The following is an 11,175-nucleotide window of genomic DNA, read 5'->3' as shown; positions in this document are numbered from 1 at the left end:
GACCAGCAACAAATCTCTGCAGCCCTGCACAGTCTGAGCCTCCCCAGCCTGACTCCAACTGCTCTCAGTTATGCAGGGGCATGCTGCAGAACAGGCTGGGAGCCACACACAGACCACTTGGACAGAGAGAAAAGCCCTGTTTGCATTTCCTCCCAAGTGGGAAGGACAGATAAACCCCACTTCTTCAGGCAACGACCTGATCTCTAATCAGAGGATCAGAGTAGGGGCATTTGCCCTCAGAGCACTTGGAAGCAGGAAGTCCTGACCACTGGGCACTAAACTGACTGCATGCCTTGACTGGTCTGAGAGGGACTGTGGAAGGACCTGAGACATCTACACACCTGCACAGCCTCTGTCTCCACTGTCTTCTTCAGTAGCTGGATGTCCTCTGCAGTTGGGGTCTCTGTTTCCATGCAGCAGACAGGAGGCAGTGGTGGAGGTGCATAATACATGGGGTACTGCAGGCAACACAGACAGCCGGGGGTGAGCATGCTGCCCAACGCCAAGCCTTCCCCCCTCCAGCACCCTACCAGAGCCTGGCACGCTTCTTCCAGCTGCTCTCTCCGCTGCTCACAAAGACAGCAGCAGTGCACAGGCAGGAAAGGAGTGTCTTCTTCCATCCGCCCCTACCTGTATCATCTTCTATCCATCCCTACTGGTGCCCTCTGACTGAGCCACAGCTCCCTGCACATTTATTCATGGCTGGCAGAGGAATCCATGATTGACACAAACACACATGCTCTCTGTATGGCATTACTTAGAGGTTAATGCTGCCGAGGGCCAGGCTGGTGAAATACTACCAGTGTCCCCAAGGCACTGGGGCTTGGGAGGGGCAGACTGTCACTGGAGCTGTGTGCACAGGGCTGAGCTTGGCTGCTAGAGCCTGCTCTCACAAGCTAGACCCCGGCATATTTTTGTCTCATTTGTCCTAGGTCCTGCTGTTACCCACCTGGGGGTTCAGCCGGGCCAGCTCCTCTATCTTCTGCCACATCTCTTCTCGTTCCTTCATCCTGAATCTTCCCCTGAAGAGAGAGGGAGAGAGAGAACAAGCATGAACTCCTGGGGAAAGGGGTGCCTTTCACTGATGGAAGATGGGAACTGGGATGGTCAGGGGGACCATGGATTTTCCATCTGAACATGAGGAAAAACTTTTTCACTGTGAGGGTGACAGAGCACTGGAACAGGTTGCCCAGAGAGGTTGTGAAGTCTCCTTCTCTGGAGATATTCAAAACCCACCTGGATGCGATCCTGTGCAACGTGCTCTAGGTGACCCTGCTTGAGCAGGGGGGTTGGACTAGATGATCTCTAGAGGTCCCTTCCAACCTCAACCATTCTGTGATTCTGTGATTCCATGGGGACAGCAGGAGGGCACAGGCAAGGGATATAACTGCTCTGTCCTTTACAGAGCCCTAATTCTAACTAAAGGTGGGGTACAGCAAGAGGAAGGGATGCACTGCAGCTAGTCCCAGGGGGAGGCAGGTGGACATGCTCCCTCCTCCCCTCGGAGCACAAGGCAGCAGCAGGGGGGCCGCACAGGTACTCGTTCCCTGACCTTCTGCTTCAGGAGCAGAGGCGAGAACCCAGTTTCTAGAGTAAAGCAGTGACAGCAGTTTGGATACTCCTTCCCAATACCCCACACAGACAGAGGTACAAACTGCCATTTCTAACAGAGATGGGGCTCAAGTGCCCCCAGTTCCTCCTTTCTCTCTCTGGCCATAACATAGCACTCCAGAGAGTTACCTGAACCCCCAGGCACAACTCTTGGACTTGACACAGATTTTAAGGTCTTAAGAGACCATTCAGTGTGACTGCCTGTGAACCCCAGGGCAGTGAACTTCTCCCCAAAGTCCTGGCATACCACAACCACTGATGTAAACAAGGTATCCTCCAGAAAAGCATCCAAGCTCCACCTGCAGACAGAGAGGAGCATATCCACCACTCCTTGTTATTTTCTTCTACATTTTAGAATTTCTGCTTTATTTCCGATTTGTATTTCTCCGTCTTACATGCGAGCTACTGGTCTCTCTACTGCTCTTTGTGTCCATGCTAAGGCAGCTTTTATGCTCTGTAATCATCTCACCTCATACTCTCTCAAAAAATATGCAAGAAAGGTGGCTAGAAACGAGAACGAAGCTGCCAAGCATTCAAGCAGCAGGCTGCTCCATCAGAAAACAGTGAGGGGAAAAATAATAATAATAAAAAAATAATAATAAACCACACCTCATTTTCTGATAGAGCTCTGGAGAGCTCTGCGAAGGACTGCAACCAAGGCTTAGCATTCATCTTCTCTAGCTCTTTTCTATCTCCTGCAGCACCTTTTTTGACGTGTGGTAAACAGAAATGCATGCATTACTCCCGTCTTGTCACTGGAAGCGCAGACTGAGATGTTTGTCCACTAACAGCCTCACATTGTGAGAGTCACTGCCCTCCAAGGTGGTATTTATCTTGCTGGCATCAAGTCTACTGCAACAAAGCTGGTTTTGCTTGGCTGGACTATCTCACGTTATCAGTCCGGTACAGAGGGAGCAAATGGCGCTCACCCAGGCCGTTCAGCTGTGTGTTTCTCTGACACCAGCTCTTTCCTTTCAGATCACCAGAGCAATGCTGCATAGCATTAGGGGAAGCCCTCCACTCCTCATTGTACTTTGAGAACCATTAGATTACTCATTGTTAACCTGTCACATGTGCTCAGCTGACACGGTAAAAGTTCAACTCATAAAGAGAATACCCAGTGTCACTACAAGAAACGCTTTTAAAAAGCTGAATGCTTTACATCTCTGATCACCCTTTTCAGCCAAACAGGTATTTTCAAAGAAGGAAACACAGTTTCATCTTTATTTTGATTAATGTAATGTTGACTGGCTCAACTGCATTATTGTAGCTGTCCAACATCATGCTGTAGGGGAAGTTTTCTCCCCACCTCTTAACTCACAGACTGGCTTTACCTCCTACACGAGGACATTTTCACTGCAGTTTTATCTGAAGGAACGTCACTTATCCACATAAGTTTTTGGAGCACCCTACTTCTCCAGAGAGACTGCAAACAGCAATGCCTCAGAGGCAGTGCCAAGTCCATGGGAGCAGCTAATCAAGGCCCTCCCAGCCCTGCTTTCTAGGTGATGTTCACCTCATCAACTCCCTTCATTCCTGACCCCATCGGGTCAGGGGCCACTAGGGCCCTATATTGGCAGGACATTTAGAAAAGAACTATATTGGGAGGTATCTTTTTCTCCCTCCTGCTGCTGTGGCCTACACAGAAGGAGACAAGGTGGCTGCCACCATAGAGAGGTGTCACAGAGGTCAGGATGAGCCCCAGGGCATGCTGACCACACACTTATTGAAAGGCAGTGTTCAAAGCCCTAGCACCTTTCACAGAAGAGCAGGGATTATTTGTCCCCTCAAAGAGCAAGGCCCAGTGATTCCCACTCAGGCAATCATCACCTTCAGGAGAAGACACTAATCATCTGCCCCAACCTCCCTACTATTTTCCAAAGGGCTCTGATAATTCAAACAGCCTCAAAACCTCCAGGGTAACTAGCAAGAGGCAGTCAGTCCATCTGCACTGGACAACAGAGACCCTCCACATACACCTTGGAGAAACAGGCTGGCTCTCCATGCCCAGCCTTGCACCAACGGCTGTGGCTACATAGCAAGGGGAGCAGTGGTGGCAGGCCCGAACTGGCATGTCACTCATAGGCATGGTAAGCAATTAAAATCACGGCGAACCCTTTTCTGAGCAGGTTTCTTAACACCTGGTCAAAGCCTAATTGTGTCCACAAGATCTTTCCTTTTCATTGTTTCACATTTACTGGGTTTCTGCACATGTGCAGTCTTTGCAAGCTGCTGCTTTCTACTTCATAGCACAAGATCTCTATCTAGTCGCCCCTTGGGATAACCTCTTAAAGGTTTTATACATCTCTTCTGTTCCTTTTTTGTCTACACTAAAGAGGCTGCTGCTGCTTTTCAAACTCTTCTCAGTCTCACCGATTAAGGAAGAGGTACTCTGGAAAAAAACAGGATGACATCATTAAAGATTGATCCTGCATCACAACAATCCAGTCAAGGTTCCCACAGCCTTAGGAACACTGCTTTACTACCCAGACACTCAACTTCACTGCTCCAACGGTTTTAATTAGAAATAAATACTACTTCTACTCTGTTTAAACCTCCATGTTCGAAAAGGAAACAGCAAGTGACTGCAAACCCACAGCATCACATCACGGTACAGCACAGCAGCAGGCTGTGGCTCGCAGTGATCTCTACTGGAGAGCCAGTCGAAATGAGCTGTGGATGCAGCACGGGGAAGGCAGTGGGGCTTGCTCTCATCAGGACAGGTTGCAGCACTCTGCCAGCAGCAGGCAGCTAGGGCAAGCACAGAAACGGCATCCCCAGCTCCAAGATGGACTCCTCAGCTATGAGACTGCCACCTTCCACAGGGGAGACGCCATTAAACACCATTTTCTCCTGCCTGCAGAACGTGTTTTTTCTACCCCCCTTCATTTTAGCAATGAAGTATTTATTCTGCTAAACTCTAGAACATACACTCAAAGTGTTAAGTGCACATAGGCTTGCTTATGTATTGCAAAAGTTTTAAAGACATGGAGGGAGATGACATTTCCACAATGGACTTGAGCAAAGAACTCGGAGACACATTGCTCTAGTAAACCCAGGTTTTTATCCATCCTCCCAAGTGCATTCTATTTTTCTCCCTCATTGTCCTACATCCCATCCAGTCCCAGGCCCCTTGCCCAACAAAGCCCTGGTCTCTCACCTCCTCTTCCTTCTCCTCCTCCTCTAATTTGTTCCCTTGCCCTATTCTATTCCCACTATCCACTGACAAGAACATCTCCCTCCCCACTGTACCTCAGCCCAGGGTCTCTATCTCCTTTCCAACTCCTTGCCCCAACCAGCTGCTCCCTCCCACTCCCTGACAACATTTTTTCATCTTTTCCCAGCCCACCCTCATCTCCTCCCCCTTGTCACCCTCAAACCTCCATCTCAGGCTCCCCACCTCTCCCACAGACCTTCCGCAACCTACTAACCTACTTTCACTCCCACCTCAAGCCTCCCTTCAGAGCAAGACCTTTTCACACTACTCAAGCCAGGAAGAGCTGGTGGGGAGGTGCTAACACCAGCCTTGTTTTTCCTCTTAGCACAGAAGCCCATAAAGGCCTGCTTAGGTGGGTCGCTGGGGCAGGGAAAACCTGCTCAGCCAGGGGATTGCACCACGCTCATAGTAGGTAAAGTCTTCTTGACAATCAGCTGCTAAAAGATATCTCCCCACCACCACCACCCCCCTGCAAAATGCTCTCAACTAACGTTTTACCAAACTTGGTTAGCTAAGACAGCAAAAGGTATATCCTTGACTGAAACCCAACACAAGTTTTTCTGAGGCCTAAAAGGCAGAGGCACTAGAGAAAAAGATCATCGTAATCTTTTAACCAGAGCACAAACCAGTACAGCTCTACCCATCCATTTCTCAGAGATCTAACTGGTTTGTTGAGCTTTTTCAGAGCAATCCTACATCAGCCACATGGTCCTGGAAACAGTCTCACCCTCAACAGCTCAGCACAGGTGTTAAGCAGCTGCAGGGAGCGGGGCTCCTAATGGAAAACACCAGTCAGATCTCATAGTAAATAGTGCCATCACTTTGACTTAAAATACATGTGCACACCTAGAAGCGGGCTTGATAAATGCCCTAGAAGGGGGAAAAAAAAAAAGTTATTTCTTGCTGCCAATTTAGATGTAACAACATCTCCTTATGCAGGTTACCCATCTCCAAGCTCTGATTCACATCTCGGCTTTGCTATTTATTGCTCTTTCACAAAACGGCTGAACATTTCTAACAGCTCCCCGCTGCCAACAGGGTAGTCCTGCTCTCCCCTCCTCCTCTCGTTTGGCAGCCCTGGCTCACCAAAGAATGCAAGAAGCAGTATTTCAGTTCACTAAGCCAGCAGAAAACTGACCCAGAAAGAAAGTGAAGAATTTCCTTCATGCTTGATTCAACTCACTGAGACAAGTCATATGATCACCAAAACAAATGCAAGGAAGCAGAATGAGTAGGGTTATTTCTCTTTGCATCATGACAGCACAGGCACTTGCTGAGCTAAGATTTTATCCCCATCATTTTCTCTTTGAAACTCTAGGTCTTATTCCATCTTTATTACTGGAAAATTGAAGGTATCCTGTGGGGTGAAAGATGTATTATGCCTACTGCAGCAAAGCTGTTCAGCAAAGACTCTTTATAAAGCAGCAGGAATTCCACTGGGGTCACCAGGATATACACAAGGTGGTAAATATTTCTGAGGCAGAGCATAAGCTTCTCTGCAAAACCGTGTATCCTCCATACTGCAATTTATTTCCTCACGACCCAGCAAACTCAGCTACTCCTTTCTCAGCTACCTGCTTCTGCAGAAAAGATTTTTATCTGATCTGACCTTCATACCACATTTTATTTCTTCTCGTCCCTATCGTCCCTACACCTACTCATTTCTGAGAAATCTTCCTTTTTGACAGTGATTTGCATTGCCTTTCCAATTCCCCTCTGCCTGCTGACATCTACCAGCTGTTACTGTATCCCAAGGAGACTCCAGGATGAGCTTAAGTCACTTGGCAAGAACCCCTTACTCACTTCTGCTTCTCTGCCTTGTATTGCTGTGTGCAGTCATCAAAAAGCTTTTGGTTCATCTCCATGAACAGCTTCAGCGCATTGTAGATCAGCCCATGGATTGTCCTGCAAAGAGATCAGGAGAGGAGAACAAGTCACAGTGGTATCCGCCAGGTTTTCAGCCCTCATGTAGCTCCAGTAGCACGTACAAGAGCTAGCAGCAACAGCAACTTGTATACTACAGCAACATGACCAAAGACTTCCGCATCGTCCCAGTTTTTAGTATGCGAACATCCCTCCACAAACCCAGGACCTTAGACAATGGCACAGGGAAGAAGAAATGGGGGAGAGAGAGCAAGCCACTGACATGGCTCTCTTTGCACTCCCTATGGCTGCAGTCAGAACACAGGCATTCAACACTGTTTCTTGTGATCAGAGATTGGAGAGGAAGAACACTAGGGACCTGCTCAGGACTGTTCTGAAGAGGGGTTTAACTCATCTAGCTTTAGGGCACCACACCGTTCATCCTGCAATACATGACAGCTTTGTTGGACTGCCCAACACTGTTCACTTGTGAGCTTTGTCACCAAGTTGTCCAGAACACAGGTACTCAGTAGCCATGTAGAAATGGGAACAAGCACAAGGAGCACCTCAAAAGAAAAGCCACCTTCACGTCAGCAATCCCTGGAGAGGGAGAGAGGGGGGAAAAAAAAAAAAAAGTGCAGGGCAGGGAGAGAGCAGGCGAGAGAGTAGGGCAGGGAGAGACAGGGGAGAGAAAGTGAAAGCATAAGAGCAAGCGAGCGCAAGAGTGCATGAGTGAGAGTGAAAGAAAGCAAAAGAGTGAGAGAATAAGAGGGTATATGAGCGAGCACAAAGGCGCAAGAGAAAGGGAGAGAAAAAGAGAGAGCAAGAGAGTGGGGGAGAGGGAGGTAATGTGTGAGACAGCATGAGTGAAAGAGCAAAAAAGAACAAGTAACAAAGAGTGAGAGAGCGTGAGAGAGACAGTGTGGAAGAGCGCGCACATGGGGGGAAAGAAAAAGAGCAGGGAAGAGGGAGAGAAAGAGAGCGCAAGAGAGAACCAGAGCGAGTGAAACAGAGAGCAAGAGAGTGAGCATGCGAGAGAGAAAAGGAAGGAGAGGGAGCGAGTGCCACAGAGTGAAAGATCAGGCGAGATGAAGAGTCCAGTGAGACAGAGCCCAAGTGAAGGAGAGACAGCAAGAGAGCGAGCACACGTGAGAGAGTGAGCAAGAGAGCGAGCGAGCGCACGCATGAGAGGAAAAGCGCATGCAGGAATCTTGCGAGGGAGAAGAGAGGCGAGAAGAGAGCAAGGGAGAGCGCGTGACAGAGCGTGACACAGAAAGCACATTCAAGTGAATGCAAGAGAGGGAGAAAAAGAGAGTAGAGGAGAAAGCGCCAGAAAGGAGTGAGAAAGAGAGCAAGTGAGCACAAGAAAGAGCACACACAAGAGAGCACACACAAGAGAGCCAGAGCAAGCAAAGGAGAGAGCGAGACAACACGGGGAGAGCACGGAAGAGCAAGAAAGTGAGGGGGCGAGATAAAGCGTGGGCAGGGAGCACAGGGAAGCGAGAGCACAGGAGTACAGGGGCCAGGCAGTGCGCAAGCTGCAGAGCGGGGGAGTGACAGTGCATGAGCAGCAGGGCAAAAGAGAGGGAGAGAAAGAGAGAGTAGGGGAGTGAGAGCGAGAGCATGCAGGGGAGAGGGTGCGAGTGAGGAAGAAAGCAGGGGGACAGGAAGCATGAGCAGAACAGAGCCAGGGAGCAGGAGGGGGAGCAAGAGTGAGTGGGAGAGTGAAGAAAAGCACACAGGTGGGGGAGAGCAAGGGAGCAAAAGAGAGAGCAGGGGAGAGTGAGCCCACACACAAAAGAGCAAGCGAGCAGGGGAGAGCAAGCTCACACATGAAAAAACAAGCACGGGAGAGTGAGCAAGCAAGTGAGCTTAAATAAAATAAAATAAAAACAAAACACAGAGGAAGAGTGAGCAAGTAAAAAAGAACAGTGGCAAAGCTAGCAAGCAAAAAAGAGTTGAGAGAGAGAGTGAGCAGAAGAGAGAGAGAACAAGCAGGAGAGAGATTAAGCCCAGGAGAGCAAGGGAGCAAAAAAGAGTTGAAGGAGAGCAAGAAAGAGCCAGCAAAAGAGAGGGAGGGGGAAAGAGTGAGCCCATACGCAAAAGAGCGTGAGCAGGGGAGAGTGTGCCCACACACAAAAGAGTGGGCAAGAAAGATCAGAAAGCGAGTGCTTGCGCATGGAGAGCACGAGGGGAGAGAGCGGGCAAGCAAAAGCAGGCAGGAGAGAGCGTGCGAAGGAGAGCCGGGAAGAGTGTACGTGTGAAAGGGAGCGCAGGAGAGCACATGAGCGCAAAAGCTGAGCGCAGGGGAGAGCACACGCTCACGCGAAAGCACGTGGGGGAGAGCGAGCAGGGAAGCGCATATGCAAAAGAGGGTGCGGAGAGGGTGCAAAAGGGGGCAGGGAAGAGCGAGCGAGCAAAAGAGCAGTGGGAGAGCGTGCAAGCGCAAAAGTGCGCAGCGGGAGAGCGTGAGTGCAAAGGCACGTGGGGGAGAGAGCAAGCACGCGCAAAGGAGAGCAGGGGGGAGAGCGCAAGTGGGTGCACGCAGAGGGAGTGGAGCAAGCATGCATGAAAGAGAGCAGGGGGAGCACCTACACAAAAGAGAGCGAGCAAGAAAAAGAGCAGGTGGAAAGCGTGTGGGCCCAAAAGCGCACAGCGGGGAGAGCAAGCGCACCCTTGAAAGAGCCGGGGGAGAGCACACACACAAGAGAAAGGGAGCAGCTGGGAGCATGTGTGAGAAAAGGAGCGGGCAGAGAGTGCGGGGACGCAAAAGCACATGGCAGGGAGAACAAGCGCATGCATGCATGGGGGGAGCGCTCAGGCAAAAGCGCGCACAGGGAGTGTGTGCAAAAGAGCTAGAGACAGGCAGCAGGGCAGACAGCAAGCGAGAGAAAGAGAGCAGGGGAGAGCGAGAGATACAGAGAGTCAGGGAGAGAGAGAGCAAAAGCAAAAAAGAGTTGGGGAGCAAGAGGGAGCACAGACGACGGGGCACAGGCTCTGCTTTGGAGAGGTTAATACATTCACCCCACTCTTTAGAGCATCCTCGACAGGTGCCTCAAGTTTGTGAAGGGAAGGAAGCACTGAGACAGCAGACCAGTGGGGAGCTGTCTGCAAACGACTTTCATCCCGCAACCGTGCCTTTGCTACCACAATACACTCCCAGGCCTGGCTTAACCTGGTCTCCCTAGACATTATTTTGCCTTTTTTTCATCCTCTAGAATACATAGACAAGGTGGGGTGTCTTCCGGTATTTTTGCTGGAAGTCTTTAGGATCTCAGCTGTAGGCTGCTTATTTCTAGCTAACTCATCAAAAGGAAGGGAGTTTTATAACTTTCACTAAACAGGTAAGGAATCAACTGAACAAGCAGTCAGAAGAAAGGCTAGCAGGGTGCTGACGGGAGAATCATACGACAGACTAGTATGGAGGGAGCAGACACAGGAGGCAGTTTGGCATCGGACATCTGCCTGACTGGTTCTGCTTTCTCTGTACTTTCTGCACCTGAGCGCAGCCAGGCGCTGCATTAGCCAAGGTCCCCGCTCACAGAGAACATGTGGGTGACCATCAATTTGTGAGCAGCCAGAAATCTGCTCGAGAGCCTACAACATACCTCAAGAGACCTGCAGCACTAGAGATATGCAGGTATCAAACTCTGGGTAGATTCAATAGCCCCAAGGGCTTCGCATCAGCTGTCCGCCAAGGTGCTTGCAGATGCAGGCCACTATGGTCTGCTGTTGCTCTCCCCCATGTTGGTACTCATCACATCCCCTCTGGCTCCACACCAAGCGTTGTGCCGTAGCAGCATACCCCAAGATCATCAGCGGGCCAAGCAATCCTGCATGCACAGCAAGTGCCAGGGCATGCAGAAAGACCTACTTGTTCCAGTGACTCTTGGAGTTCTTGTAGAGCGCTGGAAACATGATTGGCAGAATTTTGGCTGCATTATCACTGATCAGGCTCATGATATATTCGTTGTTCCAATAGTACAGTGCTCGCTCTGCCACCTGCAGTGGGAGGGAAACCCATTGTTGGAGAGGCTTCTTCCAGGAATTTTCATGGTGCACCCAGACAATGTGCACAGTGCTGAGCCCAGAGTCTGCCACCACCTGGCTAAATAGTAATGGCTTCCCTGCAATACAGGCAGCAGGGCTGATCTTCTCACCTTTGGCACAGCCATTCATTCCCCCCGCCTAGAATTTTTCCCTTGGCCTTTGCCAAACATGTCTTGCTTTCCTGGGGAAACGTCATGTTCTTGACCAGACAAGTCTAACATCGACATACTGATGACTCCAACGCCATTTGCACAACACTTGAGCACAACACTGTCATCCATTTCAGACTGTAGTAGAGATTAGCTCCAAGCGTACTTTGTTTCCTCAGACTGGCTTCTGTAGAGCTATTCCTACCTGATCTCCTCCACAACACACTGTCTCCCTGAGCTTTGGAACATGCTTCTGTCACCAGGCCCACAATCCAACCACCTTCT

At 49.9% G+C, this 11,175-nt stretch overlaps 1 protein-coding gene across 4 annotated transcripts in view; it reads right to left on the bottom strand.

Moving 5' to 3' along the window:
* Positions 1-11,175, bottom strand: part of PPP2R5D (protein phosphatase 2 regulatory subunit B'delta) — a 35,305-nt gene that overhangs the window by 3,287 nt on the left and 20,843 nt on the right. For all 4 annotated transcript variants that reach the window (XM_067292663.1, XM_067292665.1, XM_067292664.1 and 1 more), the window contains 4 exons: positions 10,566-10,693; positions 6,632-6,733; positions 950-1,022; positions 342-458 (listed from right to left, as the gene is read on the bottom strand). In XM_067292663.1, the coding sequence (XP_067148764.1) occupies positions 342-458; positions 950-1,022; positions 6,632-6,733; positions 10,566-10,693 (420 nt within the window). The remainder of the gene's footprint in view (positions 1-341; positions 459-949; positions 1,023-6,631; positions 6,734-10,565; positions 10,694-11,175) is intronic.

The sequence above is a fragment of the Apteryx mantelli genome, chromosome 3, assembly GCF_036417845.1.
Source record: "Apteryx mantelli isolate bAptMan1 chromosome 3, bAptMan1.hap1, whole genome shotgun sequence".
Classification (NCBI taxonomy): domain Eukaryota; kingdom Metazoa; phylum Chordata; class Aves; order Apterygiformes; family Apterygidae; genus Apteryx; species Apteryx mantelli.
This window is presented reverse-complemented; position numbering and strand designations above follow the sequence as displayed.